The following is a 16,817-nucleotide window of genomic DNA, read 5'->3' as shown; positions in this document are numbered from 1 at the left end:
ATATATATGTATATATATATATATAAATCATCAAAGAAGGGTAAATACAGTGTGTGGGTGTGTGTGTGTGTCTATAAATATAAATATATATTAATTGAATCAATAAATCAACATAAATTATTGGATTGGATTTATTCGGTGTAAACACCAAGGATAACCCACGAAAGTCTGAAGAAGACTTATTTTCAGTGGGGTCCTTTTGGTGGTGATTGGGCAGTACACCGGGAGACAATCTCCTATTTTTTCTGAAGAGTGTACTGCGTTCTTTAACGTGCACATGGACCATTATGCACACGGGACCAACGGCTTAAACGCTTTATCAGAAAGACGGTGCCTATCGTAACTTGCACTTCAGCCCACGCACAGATAGTGACTACCACCTGATTAGCCGACTGAGCTAAGGTGCTCTCATATGTTTTTTTTTTCTTGGAATGAGAAGCGTTTATTATCATGGTCTCTGGCTTAAATAATACATTATCAATGCACAAACAGAATACAGTAGCCACTATAGTATAATTTTGATGACAATAGATATTTTAATCACATCTCATTATGTTTTTTTTTTCTTGGAATGAAGCGTTTATTATCATGGTCTCTGGCTTAAATAATACATTATCAATGCACAAACAGAATACAGTAGCTGCTATAGTATAATTTTGATGACAATAGATATTTTAATCACATATTTAACATAATGAAAACATTTTGCAATTAAAAAAAATGTTATTTACCTAATTCCTGCAAAAAGTAATATAAATGGCAACTTATTTGGAATTGGATATTTTAAAAAATGAATTATAACAAATTATTCGAATTACTAAATTGTATATTTTAAAAATTGCAATTTAAAAATGTTCGTTATTTTGTTTGTTTTTGTAATTTATGTGCTATAGTTTAGTCCTTCACTTTTCTTTATTTATTAGTTTAATTATAATAGTCATTAGTTAATAGTCATAGTTAATTATAGGTCATTTTTTAATAACTAATGAACGTATCCACTTAAATAATCTTATTTATTTCTGTTATATTACTACAGTAAGTTAAATATAACTGAATGATTTAGTAACATTTTAGTTTTGTTCAAGGTCTTTATTCATAAAAATTATAAAAATACAAACAGACAGCCAAAAGGCTGTGCTTTTTTATCTGGAATTTACACATACAGTAAGATAAAATATAACCAAGATCCCATAACTCACTTGACAGTTTAGCCTGTTTGAAAACAAAAAATTATTTGTTTAAAAAACGCAAATTAGGCCTATTGCTTGATTAAATTATTTTATTTAAAATAACAAACGAATATTACGTTGATTGAATTAGGGCCTATATATTTTTTTTAAATGATTTGAATTACTGATTTTTTTTGTAATGCAAAGGGTTGCAATTAAAAATAATGTTAATAAAAGTAGAACTATTTCATCAATTAGAAACCAAGTACAATTTGATGTAAACTTACTGCGAACTTTCGTTGATGTTATCAACATGACTTTGTCAGGCTATAATAATGTTATGTATTACTAATTTTTTTCAATCTACAGCATTTGACTATTTCCTTAATTTTTATATCATTCATGTAAAAAATTATAGGCCCTATACATGGAAAATTATTCGATATAGATTTTTTTTTAAACTAAATTATTTTAGTTTTAAAAAATGCATGATGTTGATTTATTGATTCAATTTCTGCAATTTTGCAGCATTTAAATAGGTAGAATATTTTTTAGTAAATTTTATCGGGGTGGGGGAAGGCATTTTTACCGTACACCGCACCAAGGCCGCGGCGAGGGGTGAAGTCTGCTGGTCGTCAGGATCTTTTCAGTATTTTAGAGGTCAAACACTCGATTTCATATCAACAAATGCATTACAAATGCAATGATTTTTTTATTGAAAACAACATTCAAACAATTCGATCAAGTTTGTTTTTAAAAGAGTGGTTGTTGGCTACTTTTGATGATCAACGGTTAGCATTTCGTTCTGTACCTATCCCACCTCTTGCTTTGTACCTGTTCCATCAAAATATGCCAGAATAATCTAGCGTTATCATCTACCTCTGGCTTAAGTCTATTCACATCAAATTCACAAATACAATGATCTTTCATAATCAATACAAGTGCTACTGGGGAAGTAACTTTTCACAGCACCGAATTCTTTTGTTCTGTCAATTATTCTTACGGTACAACGAATGTGTTTCGTATTTTGTATTGTGTTTGTTGATACACCATGTCTCTGTGAAATATAATATATTAGAACCTCAAAATCCTAAAAATGGCTCAGGCGACTAGCAGTAGTCACTATAGTATAATTTTGATGACATTTATAGATATTTTAATCACATCTCATTATGTTTTTTTTTCTTGGAATGAAGCGTTTATTATCATGGTCTCTGGCTTAAATAATACATTATCAATGCACAAACAGAATACAGTAGCTGCTATAGTATAATTTTGATGACAATAGATATTTTAATCACATATTTAACATAATGAAAACATTTTGCAATTAAAAAAAAATGTTATTTACCTAATTCCTGCAAAAAGTAATATAAATGGCAACTTATTTGAAATTGGATATTTAAAAAATGAATTATAACAAATTATTCGAATTACTAAATTGTATATTTTAAAAATTGCAATTTAAAAATGTTCGTTATTTTGTTTGTTTTTGTAATTTATGTGCTATAATTTAGTCCTTCACTTTTTTTATTTATTAGTTTAATTATAACAGGTCATTTTTTAATTAACTAATGAACGTATCCACTTAATTAATCTTATTTATTTCTGTTATATTACTACAGTAAGTTAAATATAACTGAATGATTTAGTAACATTTTAGTTTTGTTCAAGGTCTTTATTCATAAAAATTATAAAAATACAAACAGACAGCCAAAAGGCTGTGCTTTTTTATCTGGAATTTACACATACAGTAAGATAAAATATAACCAAGATCCCATAACTCACTTGACAGTTTAGCCTGTTTGAAAACAAAAAAATATTTGTTTAAAAAAACGCAAATTAGGCCTATTGCTTGATTAAATTGATTTATTTAAAATAACAAACGAATATTACGTTGATTGATTGAATTAGGGCCTATATATTTTTTTAAATTATTTGAATTACTGATTTTTTTTGTAATGCAAAGGGTTGCAATTAAAAATAATGTTAATAAAAGTAGAACTATTTCATCAATTATAAACCAAGTACAATTTGAGGTCATTTTTTAATAACTAATGAACGTATCCACTTAAATAATCTTATTTATTTCTGTTATATTACTACAGTAAGTTAAATATAACTGAATGATTTAGTAACATTTTAGTTTTGTTCAAGGTCTTTATTCATAAAAATTATAAAAATACAAACAGACAGCCAAAAGGCTGTGCTTTTTTATCTGGAATTTACACATACAGTAAGATAAAATATAACCAAGATCCCATAACTCACTTGACAGTTTAGCCTGTTTGAAAACAAAAAATTATTTGTTTAAAAAACGCAAATTAGGCCTATTGCTTGATTAAATTGATTTATTTAAAATAACAAACGAATATTACGTTGATTGATTGATTTAGGGCCTATATATTTTTTTAATGATTTGAATTACTGATTTTTTTTTGTAATGCAAAGGGTTGCAATTAAAAATAATGTTAATAAAAGTAGAACTATTTCATCAATTATAAACCAAGTACAATTTGATGTAAACTTACTGCGAACTTTCGTTGATGTTATCAACATGACTTTGTCAGGCTATAATAATGTTATTTATTACTAATTTTTTTCAATCTACAGCATTTGACTATTTCCTTAATTTTTATATCATTCATGTAAAAAATTATAGGCCCTATACATGGAAAATTATTCGACATAGATTTTTTTTTTAAACTAAATTATTTTAGTTTTAATAAAATGCATGATTTATGTTGATTATTGATTCAATTTCTGAAATTTTGCAGCATTTGAATAGGTAGAATATTTTTTAGTAAATTTTATCGGGGGTGGGGGGAAGGCATTTTTACCGTACACCGCACCAAGGCCGCGGCGAGGGGTGAAGTCTGCTGGTCGTCAGGATCTTTTCAGTATTTTAGAGGTCAAACACTCGATTTCATATCAACAAATGCAATACAAATGCAATGATTTATTATTGAAGACAACATTCAAACAATTCGATCAAGTTTGTTTTTAAAAGAGGGGTTGTTGGCTACATTTGATGATCAACGGTTAGCATTTCGTTCTGTACCTATCCCACCTCTTGCTTTGTACCTGTTTCATCAAAATATGCCAGAATAATCTAGCGTTATCATCTACCTCTGGCTTAAGTCTATTCACATCAAATTCACAAATACAATGATCTTTCATAATCAATACAAGTGCTACTGGGGAAGTAACTTTTCACAGCACCGAATTCTTTTGTTCTGTCAATTATTCTTACGGTACAACGAATGTGTTTCTTATTTTGTATTGTGTTTGTTGATACACCATGTATCATCAAAATAGCATGTAATTAGGAGGGTAAGGTATTATGGTAGGGTTGCTAAGCCCCACAAACCTCCAAAAAAACACACTGTAGAAAACCAAACCATGTAATTGCGATTGACTCACTTGATATATCAATAAGAAAATTAAATAAATTTATAAGAACCTATTTTTTGGTTAAAATGCTGATTTTTAAATTTTTTTTTTGTGTGTGAAAAATACCTGAAAATACACCGCAAACCTCCAAAAACACACCCTGAACCTCATCCAAACCCTTTATTAATGATTGTAGGACTCTCTTTTTATCTCATTAAAAAAATGATGTTTATAACAACTTATTTTTGCGGGGTTTAGCAATACCCAGTTTGAAGTTAAAAATTTCTGGAAATTGTGATTCCGCTTCCATGAAATTGGCCACAACTAAATTATTTCAGTATTAACAAATGCATGATTTATGTTGATTTATTGATTAATCAACATTTAAATGGAAAATAAAATAAAAATTAAAAAATGTTATTCATGACATATTTTTTTATCTATACAGTATGTAATTCCTGCAAAAAGTAAAATATAAATGGCAATTCTTATTTGATGTTAGATTATTTAAAAACTAAATTATTTCAGTTTAAAAAATATACATATAATGATTTTTTTTAAATCAGTTCTGATACAGAATTTTATCATTTGGGCCATTTTTACTTACCTGTCATTTGGGGCCATTTTTACTGGTGACATTTCTACCGGTGCCATAATTCTTACCGGGGCCATTTTTTCCTACATTCGTAGCCAATCAAAACTACAACTACAAACGGGGTCCTAGAATAATACTGTACCAATGGTCCAATGATCTGCTACGTGGAATGAATAGTACAAGGAATACCGGTAATTGCTGACCGTCTGGCTGAAGGTTAACATCGCCAAATGGAGAAGGTAATTAACTAGGAATGTGATACAGAAAATGGCTATAAGCAGGCTATCGACTTTAAACATAATTAGGGTATATCTGCTGCTACTTCATGGAGGTGTAATTATGTTCGTAGTTTACAATTTAAAGTTCGGATTTTCGCATACTCATGTGATACGTTCTAATAATATAAATGTGTTTCAAAATGTGACAAGAACACCCGGAACGGTTGCAAGAGAGAGAAATACGAAACACATTCTGATACCGTGAGTTTTTATTTCCAAACTTATTTTTAGTTATTCACCTAGGACACTCAGGTCAAGTACCGAGCAGAAAATATGGATCAAGATCCTTTGCTGTTGTTGCTCTTGCTCTGTGGAATGACCTTCCATTTTAATTCGTAAAGAGAAATCTCTTGATGCCTTAAAAAAACAACTGAAGTGTCACTCACCTTTTCTCAGAGGATTGAGTTATACACCGTTAGCTAGCGCTCTGTGACTTTATGTATAGAGCGCTTTAAATATGCTTTATTATTATTATTATTATTATTATTATTATTATTATTATATCTTGGACACTTTATAAACAATGAGCTTAAAGATAATACAGATATTATGCGGCAGTATCGATGCTTAAGTGTAAGAGCTAATTCACTTGCTAGAAAGTTAAGTAAATGTTCTGATAAGGTGAAATGCATGTTGTTTAAATCCTCTGCATAAATATGAATCATTATGGTTGAAGAAATTGCAAGTTTGTTATAATAACGCATTACGTATGATACTTAAATTACCACGCCACAATAGTGCCTCAGCCATGTTGTTAACTGTGGTTTATTATACTTTATGGAAAACTCATAAAATTTGACCCTAGATAACCAGCAATTTTTATTAACAGTTTTTTCAGGTTCTTTGTGCAATCAATTAATAATGTAATTTAACATCCTAATTTTTCTACAATGTAAATTTTATTGTATATAATGTATTTATTTGATATTTCTAATGTGTTAATTTGCATGTATTTTATTAACTTTATAATTCTGTATTTTTATATTGATTTTTTTTTTATACTGTAATTGTGTAATTTTTGAGCAATGACTTTCTCTCAATTGTAATTTCCTTTTTGGACAATAAATTTGAATTTGGATTTGAATTTGAATAATTATACATATCTCTATATCAGATTATATGCTCTAATCTATAGGCTCTAATGAATAATGTTGTCCTATGATCAACGGATATCGTACATCTGACTTAATTACATTAAAATATCCATCAAAATCTTTATAAATTTACTTACAGTTTATCTCTAAAATTGTAGGGACTTAATTATGGTTTTAAATGCCTGAAAATGCTTCTATTTACCTTAAATAAAATTTTATTTTAGAATACTGAAAATGCTTATTTTGATCTTTGACCTTAGTAATCTAACATTCCATATTTATTTTATTGAATCATTTATTTATTTTATTTCACCCAACAGCGTGAACTCAAATAACAGGGAGCATAAAATACAATACAATATAAAAACATGAAAAACATTAAAAAATATCTGACCTTTAATATTATTTTTGTTTTATTAACATAAGAAAAAATGTTTCTTCTATAAGGCCCCATAAAAAAATTAGTTTATCACCCCCTCTCTCATCACTTTTGGGGAAATTACTTGAACAGCTCAGGATTTCTTGCAAATATGTTTACTGGTACAACAAAAACATCTTCTTTTATTACAAATTTGATTCCATGCTTATGACTTTTTATATATTTGTCCTTCCATTGATTTACTTGCGAACATCGGTAAAATGGGGGCAGGGTTAGCAACAAAAAAACCTCCCTCCCTCATCAGTTTCTATTCTTTGATAGGGTGATAAACTAATATTTTTTTATGGGGCTTAATCTATATGATAAGCTTGCAGCTGTAATATCTTGATTGATTGGTAAGGTGGAGACGCCACCTTAAGTGTGCGATTAATAACATGTAATTAATAAAAATTTTTTCTCTTTCATTATTATATTATGACATTTTAAACAAAAATATCAAATTACATTTATTCTTATACTCTTTTGAGAAACATTTGTTTGAATTTAATCCTTATGGACAGGTATGCTTTCCCTCGCTTCATTTTACTATAATATATTTTTCTAGAACATCTTCAAATTGTATCTCTTTTAAAATTTTCTGCACTCGAGATAGGTCTGGCGGCACAGCTGACTCATGGTATTTCAAATCAATATTATTCTAACTGCCAACAATACGAAATCAGTCGGTCGGTCGGCAAATTTATTTCATTCAGTGGCATTCAGAGGATCATGTCACTATCAGTAATGTATTTTGGTTGGTAAATGTAATGCAACTACTATAATCTATGGCTTGGGTATCGCATGCATTAATTAAAAGCTTGAAATGTAGCATAAAATACCACACAGCTATTTTGGGCCCATTCCACAAAAAAATCTTGGCCTGGTCTCGGTCGGGACTGGCCAACCCGTATGTTTTGTTGGTCCTTATCGTTTATATAAAAACATAAATGTAATCACATAATTTACTCTGCTTACAATGTAATAAAATAGTCATTAATCTCTCCCTTTTGTGTCCAATTAGGCTTATTTCTCAAGTAAAAAATGTTTCAAATTGGCCTTCTGTAGAAGCTGCGAAAAACAAAAGCCTTGTAGAAAAATATTCCACTCATATGAAACCAGCTGCATTTTTGAAGTTCAGGTAAGACATAAAGATTTAAAGCTATGTTCAGATTATGAAAATTTCTTTGGCAAAAACACTATTGAATGCCCATATAATTATAGTCATGATGTGCCTATATATGGTCATGATGTGATGTCATCATGACCAAATTTAGGCATGTCGCATATTTTTGTCAAATAAAATTCGATAGTCTCGACAGCGCTTAAGACAACAGTAATAGTCCTATTACTGTTGAACTGTAATTTCAAATATTTGAAATTGGAAATTTTAGCTGGCTCCTGGGGGTTTGCTGCACACTCGCAGTGCAGCGCCAGACCCTTATCCCGCCTCTTTTTCGAGGAGACAAACTATCAGCCAGAAGAAACAGGAACATATACCTCTCCGCCAAACGCTTAGTATTTGCAATACTATCAATATTATACTTTATTATCATTAATATTAGTATTAATATTATAAATCAGGCCCGTAGCCAGGCCATTTCAAGGGGGGTTCTCTGGGCGTGGGGTCCAGGGGACAGCCTAAGGGCCCCGGGGGGAGGGTTCGAACCCCGAAGCCATAGCAGTTTTTGTGTTTAATGGGTCTATATAAGGTTATAAAAGCAGTTATGTTTTGAAAAAGACCTATGTAATAAAAGGTGGTAATATAAAATATTTTCTGAGAATTAGCATGCTTAAATCACACCGAAAAAAAAAAAAAAAAAAAAAAAAAACCTCATTGTATAATCAATATCAGTATACTCAACACATTTATTATTATAAAACAAAACAAGCTATTATAGGCCTATAAAGTAATTTACAAAGAATTATGTATTGTGCTTCTTTATGTATATAAAAAATTTAAGAAGTGTTGTCTTGTTTTAACTTAAATAATGAATCTTCCAGTAGGCCTATATAAACAAATAGAGCTGCCTGTTACAAAATAAAGTAGGAGCTGAGCTTCTTCTTGAATCTCATCTTGTACACTGAAAATAATAGTAGGCCCTACTATTTTTACTACATGGCTAAAAAAAGCACAAATATTGTCATTACTACAACTGACAGGGCCATCGTTAAATTAAGTCAGAGCCCAAAATATAGCATCATATCGTATGTCATCTGACATCATGGGAACCTAAACTTTAATTACAATTATTTGTTTACTAGGCCTAATTCGAAATTATTATTTTAAGACTTTACCCTAATACATACTGATTAATAATAGCTGAGATTTGATGCACATTTCAGAATTAATAATCGTTTTTAGTATCTTACTGAATATTTATTGTCTACCAAATGAAATATGAATTATATATGAATCTTTAGAAATACAATTTCTACAATATTAATCTTGTTTTTATATAGATAAAATGTTCGATAAATACTATCGTTCATAAAACAAACGAAATTCAGCTCGTCTATTTTCATTCCAATCATGGACCTATTAATAAGAATAAGTCCACGTTCCAATCAATGGCGTTTGTAAACATATGTACTGACGTTATCGTCGAATCCTAGGACTTTCGACGGCAATGCTGGCCTGCCTGCCTAGGTCCCAGGCCAACCGATAATAATTAACAAAATGTATTTTTTTTTTTATAAATATAGGCCTATGGCGCATCCTACTACATGCACTTCAACTTTACAACAAAAGCCTAGGCCTAGTAGTACGTCCTACTGTACTTAAGCCCAGGCCTACACTAGTTTGATGTCGTCGGGGTACAATTCTGTCTCTAAATGCAGCGTGACCACTAGGGAAAATCAAAATTCCCAAGATTGGGTCTAAAAAATCCGAAGATTGCTTTTAAAAACCCAAAATTCGCAAAATATTATTATTGCCTATATACATAAACTTCATTTAAAAGTCCTTCATTTTAAAGCTTTTTCAATGAATTATATACTGTACAGTATTTTGTACTGTATAGGCCTTAACGAAGTGTCTGGATTTTCGAGACCAGAAACTCGTTCGCTTTGGGTCATACTATTAGAAGGCCTACTCTGTTCGTCCGTGGAAAATCTTTTTGGTGACTAAAACGTGATATCATTTCCTCTGGCATTGTATGTTAGGCCAAGAGTTTGAAGTTTGTGCGCAATTTCACCCATTCGATATTAACAAAGTCAGTACTTCACACACATTAGGCCTATGGCCTACAATATTATATAAAAAGTCATAATCGATCTTTACAGAGTGTCTAATTAATCTGTCAATTTTATACCAGGGGCCTACAGTATTGCATAGGAGTATTTAACAATATGAAAAATGGGGAAAACAGTTTCCTTTGAAATTTACTTAGCGAGTGTGTATGAAACCGGGTCTATGGCAACTAAAATTTGATACTACGTCTAAAACTGTAAAGATACGCACCCTATTAGTAAATGATTACAAGATGACCAAGCATATGAATGAATCAGTCTAAAATGATATTCAAAGATATTATACAGCTAACCGCTAATGCTTGCTTTGCATGTCTATTACACACCAGCACTCACAAATGTATGTAAAAATTGGTCGTAAAATTTGATAACAAGTTGAAAATTAAAATTTATTGTAAATATTTATTTGAATTCGTACACCGATTTTGTTTCAAGTTGTTTGTTTTCAATATTATAGCTGTTTCATTGCCATGACAATGTTTTGAAATCGTACTGTATAACACTCCAAAATTTGTTTTATGGGCAAACAACAGAAGGCTCTGAGTTTTTACAAGTTGACCAAGCGTATTGCTGCATCATTATTGTTCAATTACGATCATTATTCAGAGAGCAGACTGATAATTTGTTTTTCCCACAGCTATTTAGATGTCGTTGTTGGTAACTTCTTGTTTAAATTGTGAGTGTAAATATTCTTTAGTGTATATACTGTAGATAAGAATTGTAGATAAATAATGCACATAAAATCAATTGTCGATGGAGAACGGCGTCAGTCATCTGATTAGTCCCATAATAATAGTACCGATATTTTGAATACTCCTCTTTCGCGAATTGTTTTATTGACAGTGACTCATCTAATTCTTATATAATCACTATAACATTTTAATCGAAATGGTTCACCATATCGTAAAAGGTGAATAACCACCCAATTCGTTGGCGATCCTCAGTGTATGTTATGTTAATGAGGCATACTGTACAACAAGGGAATGTGTATTACAATATGCCAGTACGTATTTTTTAGATTTTGACGCACTCCGTTCTGTTGTGTGTGTCTGCTGTTGAAAACAAACTTCCTCATTTTGTGACTCGCTATGAAGACGAAGATGGACCATGTTGATTTGTTAATAATATTTTGTTTGGGATGGAAAAAAGGAGAGTCAATTTCCCAAAAATGCTCCATCAGCAAATAGTTTAGTGTGAGCTATGTAGAGTATGGCTATGGAATTTACTAACCACACAATCCACAATCATTAAGTCGCAAAACTTTAGCTGCATTTGGTGGATTAAGTTGCAAAACTTTATCTTCGTTTGGTGGCGCCATTAATTTTACTCTAGGTAGACGGAGACCGGTTTTGTTACTGGTTGGTACATTTATTACAAACATTCAGCCAAAGGCCAGTGAAGGTTTTTATCGATGTTTTCCATCCTTATGGGAGCTATCGTAAAGTCATGGTTTGCCGGAGTTCAATTTAAATCTCCGAACTTCTGAAGCCAAGATATTCTATGAATGTAGGCTTGTATCGCAGGCTACAATTTAAAAACGGGTGACCAATTATTAATAATGAATTAGGTGCTAAATTTTGATTTAATGCTGGGTAAGTTAAAAACAGACATTCTTTCCGAGTGGGACTCATTCAAAAAATCGAGGGGGTTCGCTAGAAAAGGGGGGTTCGCCCGAACCATAACCCCCCCCCCTGGCTACGGGCCTGTAAATGTTATCAGTAAGAGCAACAGTAGCATGCAGCAGCATCATGAAGATAGTAGCAGCACAGCAACAGCTATTTGCCATTATCTCATTCCACTTGTTCTGGTGATTTGGTCACTGTCTGTTAAATGAACTTTACTATATTTAACTCAACAGGAATCAAGTCCATAAATATAAAACATTTAACGCTGATACATCTATACTACTACACGAGGGTGAGACAACGAGTCACATGTTTCAAGATTGGAAAGGAAAAAAAGTCCGACCTAAACTCTCTCCCCGTTTGCCAGCACTTGAATCATGTGCCATCGTTGGAAATTCAGGCGTTTTACTAGATAGTAAATGTGGACGTGAAATTGACGAACATGAGTTCGTCATCAGAAACAACATGGCACCAACCACTGGATTCGAGAATGATGTCGGGAAAAAAACTAGTTTGGTTTCAATAAATGGTGCATTAGTTGTTCTTATGACAAACTGTCTAAAGAATAAGACATGCGAACCTGAACTGAAGAAGAAATTGAAAGATATTGAAGACGGTGCAATCTTATGGTACTCAAAAGTGTTCAGTCCCGCTGCTCGCCAGAAACAATATTATGCGCTCTCAAAATACATAAGAAATAACTCACTGTCTCTCCGTATCGCTTTCCCTGCCAATACCTTAACAACAACATCGTAAGTATGTTTATGTTCAAAAGAAACAATAACAATAATAGGTATACTGTAGGCATATTCTCTCATCCTTTCATATTTCTCTCCCAAAGAGGAAATTGAACAAAGGACCAATGATACGCGCTTGTCCCACTTGTTTAAATGAACGTATTTACGTAGGTAGACTGTCGTTTTATGGGAACGGTAAATGAGATACAGCTTGTTGAGTATTTCAGAACTGGGAGAGAAGGTAGGTAACTACCCCTTTTCCTCTTTAAATATTTAAAAATCTGCATCTCATTAACAGTTTTCATCAAATATGCTTTTTTTGTGTCTTAGAAAAATCCTGGCCTTAAGCTTATATTACTTTAGACGATATGTAATTAAAGTATTGTATTTCCGGAATTTTAAAATAGGGTTAAATCAAGATGATATCAGGACTATTCTCTATGAACTATCTTTTTTCTTCTTAGATTCTGGAAAGTCAAGCATGCTTCATCGGGGTTAATGATGCTTTCAATAGGGGCTACATTTTGTAGAAACATTACACTCTATGGATTTTATCCATTCCAGAAATCTGCAAGTGGACGTCAACTATCCTATCATTACTACGATAATGCCTCATTCAAAAATACTCATGATATGATAGGGGAACATAAAAAATTACAAGGGCTTAATAAGGCAGGCGTACTTCGACTAATTACTGATAAGTGCAATTATACATAGGTGTATTACAGACTACGTAAATGTGTTTAAAATACAGAATTTCTGAACTTACATTTTTGAATTACGTAAACTTGGCGATTGTAAGCCTACTCTTTAATTATTCAGTGGCTTATCCGATGATTCTGAATTTCATTCTTGGTTTTTCTCTTATCAACATGTGGAAGGTAGACCTATTTTTACACTTGATGTATTTATTGCACATTCAAAACATCAAAAAATCACACAACAGCAGTCAAACAAAAATTTACTGAAAATGTTATATTTACAAGCAAATTTTAAAATTGCTAAAAATTAATCAAATTTACGCAAAAATGTCAAAATTTCCAATATAAAAAAATTACATTTACAAAAAGATTATAGTTGCTAATAATTAAATAATTTCTTCTTCTTCTTCTTCTTCTTCTTCTTCTTCTTCTTCTTCTTCTTCTTCTATGTACCATGTCCCTACAGGACGTCGGCGATCATGGTTTTCCACAACACTTTGTCTTTTGTTTTTATTATTATTATTATTTATATTTACAAGAAAAAAATCATAATTCCAATTAAAGTCACATGAAAGCAGTAGCGGCGCCAGGATTTCCCCAAGGGGGTAGGGGTCCAACTATCTTTTTTCTTCTTAAATTCTGGAAAGTCTAGCATTCTTCATGGCTTTTCTCAAAACAATTGAAAGCTATTAGGCCTATTAACTTTCCGTTGGAGGGCAGACACACAAATACAATACAGATTCTTTCATATGCAATGATATTTGAAAGTCAAGGAAGAATAGAGTCATTCCATATGGTCCAGATATCATCGAGATGCATATCATTGGAAAGAGAATCTTCTTCTCTATCAACGGTACCAACATTTCTCCAATACGTTGAGTTTCAAGAGAGATATCAGCAGTTGTCTGTCAGAAGGTGAGTTTTTTAGCCAAATCTTATGAAAATTTCAAATTGCTCTAACTCATTAGAAAATGTTGGCGCGGAGCCAAAAATTTCACCGTGGGGTTATCTTAGGTAGAACCCCCAACAGGCAAACTATTGGGCGATTTCAAGGGGGTCGGGCAAAAAAGTGTGTTGGAACCATATGGAATGACTCTATAGGTAGGCCTAATTGGAAAATCATAGATGATATTACAGGAAAAGTTTGGGATACACTAATAACTAATCTCTTTCTGGTCAACAAGAGGTGTTTAAAAAGGATGTGTTTTGTCTCCTGTTTCGTTCAATATGTTCATCACCGTAAAAGTGGATTGGATGTAAGGGTCGATGGTGTTTGGATGGGGAAATGCTATGGGCAGACGATGTTGTACTAATTGCAGATGACAATAGGCAAATGACATAGGTGAATAGATATTGCAAGTAAGCTTACAAAACAAAATTGGAAATTGGATTACAATTATCAAAAATCCAATGATGGTATTGATATTGATAGACAAAAAATGGAATAGGTGATAAGTTCATAACAAAAGTAGATAATAGGGAGCCTTTTGTTAGACGACGCTGGAACGGAATCACTCATGCGTGACCGTCCTACCTGGCATCCTACCCCCTAAATCCGCCACTGTTTTGAGAGAAAACATTATCCCAATGTTCTGTATTCTATAAACATTTTGATAGACCATTTTATCGGATTTATTTTGAAACAGCGCTGTCAACGTCTCAAAACTCACTGGGGGACTTCTAGCGGCGTGTTCTTGTTAGCTAACAGGCCTACAAATTCTATCCAGGGATCACTTAAAATCTCTAAAATATGTAAATATGCATCAGCACATTGGTTTAAATGCTTGTACAATTTCTAATTGACTCCTTTCATTTCTTTTCATTTATTTTGTATAATTTGAACTAGAGTTTCAAACTCGGGAAGACAGGATAACCAAGAGTATACTAAAATACTGTCAAGTGGCTCAAACTTCTATCAACAAAAGTCACTCGCTAACCCTGTGGTATATTCATTAGATTAATCATTTGTTCACTGTACACGATAATGTAAAAAATAAATTTTCGGGTTTATAACGGCTACTGCTCAAGGAGTGGATTTAGAAAACTTAACAAAAAAAATTATATTCGTCTTAAATCCATAAATCCCAGGACATGTCTTTTAAAAATACAGAAATGTGATATTGTATGGTTCAGTTTGGTTGTTATCCTTTTTCAAGCATTTATAATAATAATAATAAAAATATTAATAATAATTATGATCTTGACGATGGTGATTATAATAGATAATAATATTAATAATATTAAAAATTGTGCCGAAGGCGAAAAGGAAAATTGTGATTTGTCGATCATAATTATTTTAGTAGTTGAAGCCTAGTATATTTGGGCCCAAGTTGTCCTGGATATTAAGTAGATCTCTATGGTTGCCGAAAATCCCTGATAAAAAATCATGAGAAATTTTTTGGCGCTTCATTTTGACTATAATATGGTGATGTGACAACGATGATAAATTTTACTATTTCCGGCGATCTAGAGGTACTATTTCCTAAAACTGTCTCACCTCAGCCCCAACCATGGTGGGCTAAGGTGGTTGTAAAGTACGTACGTTAAAGACAACGTTTTTAAGCTTTATTTTCTATGGTACATCACACATATTATTAAGATCTCTATGATTGCCGAAAATCTGTGATAAAAAATCATGAAAAAATTTGTTGGCGCTTTATTTTGACTATTATAATGGTGATATGATGATGATGAATTTTGTATCACTTTCTGGCCATCTAGAGGTAATATGTTCTCAAATTTTCGCAACTCGGCCCCAACCATGGTTGGTCTCAGGTAGGTGTGGACTCATGAAATGTCTCCCCACCCTACACCTTTCAAAGCAGAGCTGCGCCCTTCCCTAGGTATGACATTAAACTCCATCGAGTAACTGCTGAGGGGAAGGTGCATAAATTTTGTTTTCAGGACGTGATCTGGTTTTACATGCCCATTTTTCGTGATTATGACTATTTTTGATAAAGAATGTTTTGAACAGGAAGCAGTAGATTCAAGGTCCCCCCCCCCTCCTAATTTTTTTAATGGAAAAAAAAGAAAATTATTTTTAAATTTTAAGCCTGAGAGTGTAATTTCCGGCAATCTGAGGTGCCCTAATCATAAATTTTCTTGCCTCAGCCCCAACCATGGTGGGTGGCAGGGACGTATCCAGGGGGGGCCGCGGCTCCCCCCCCCAACCTTTGTACACACTGTTAAAATTTTAAAGCTTATTCTTGAGCCAATACAAATTCTTTCCTGGGATCACTCAAAATGAATACTTCTAAACATGTAAATATGCATCAGTACCCGTTATACATAGCCCTAATAGAACACATAGGCCTAAGCATGATTTAAAAAAATCTTAAATCCATAAATTTCAGGCCAGGTCTTTTAAGATAGAAATGCGATACTGTGGTTCAATTATGTTTTTATCCTTTTGCAAATTTCTTTAAATGTTTGTTTAATAATACTACTACTAATAGTAATAATAATAATAACAATGATGATGATGACGATAGTAATAATTGATATTAATATTAATAACAATAAAAAGTGAAGAAAATTGTGCTAAATGCGAAAAAAAAA

At 32.0% G+C, this 16,817-nt stretch overlaps 1 protein-coding gene across 3 annotated transcripts; it reads left to right on the top strand.

Moving 5' to 3' along the window:
• Positions 1 to 5,299: 5,299 nt before the first annotated feature.
• Positions 5,300 to 13,836, top strand: LOC117114200 (CMP-N-acetylneuraminate-poly-alpha-2,8-sialyltransferase-like). 3 transcript variants are annotated; one of them, XR_004446310.1, is made up of 5 exons: positions 5,405 to 5,636; positions 7,969 to 8,085; positions 12,055 to 12,573; positions 12,663 to 12,725; positions 13,023 to 13,836. XR_004446310.1 is itself a non-coding variant. In XM_033257792.1 (4 exons), the coding sequence occupies exons 2-4, from the start codon at positions 8,057 to 8,059 to the stop codon at positions 13,273 to 13,275; spliced, it is 801 nt and encodes a 266-aa protein (XP_033113683.1). In that variant the 5' UTR covers positions 5,300 to 5,396; positions 7,969 to 8,056; the 3' UTR covers positions 13,276 to 13,836. The 3 variants fall into 3 exon arrangements, 2 of the variants coding, with proteins under 2 accessions (XP_033113683.1, XP_033113682.1); XM_033257792.1 differs by lacking the exons at positions 5,405 to 5,636; positions 12,663 to 12,725 and adding an exon at positions 5,300 to 5,396; XM_033257791.1 differs by lacking the exon at positions 12,663 to 12,725.
• Positions 13,837 to 16,817: the final 2,981 nt, after the last annotated feature.

This window comes from Anneissia japonica, unplaced genomic scaffold, assembly GCF_011630105.1.
Source record: "Anneissia japonica isolate Jap-2015-1 unplaced genomic scaffold, ASM1163010v1 scaffold288108_len519018_cov203, whole genome shotgun sequence".
Taxonomy (NCBI): domain Eukaryota; kingdom Metazoa; phylum Echinodermata; class Crinoidea; order Comatulida; family Comatulidae; genus Anneissia; species Anneissia japonica.
Note: the sequence above shows the minus strand (reverse complement) of the source record. Positions and strands in the feature narration are given on the sequence as shown.

What these genes read in the sequence shown, in the direction of transcription:
- LOC117114200 (XM_033257791.1), top strand. Translation starts at nt 5,425, where the DNA reads ATGGCTATAAGCAGGCTATCGACTTTAAACATAATTAGGGTATATCTG. An exon ending in GCTGCATTTTTGAAGTTCAG is followed by an intron (nt 8,086 to 12,054) that starts GTAAGACATAAA and finishes TTAACTCAACAG; the next exon opens with GAATCAAGTCCATAAATATA. An exon ending in AATACCTTAACAACAACATC is followed by an intron (nt 12,574 to 13,022) that starts GTAAGTATGTTT and finishes TTTTCTTCTTAG; the next exon opens with ATTCTGGAAAGTCAAGCATG.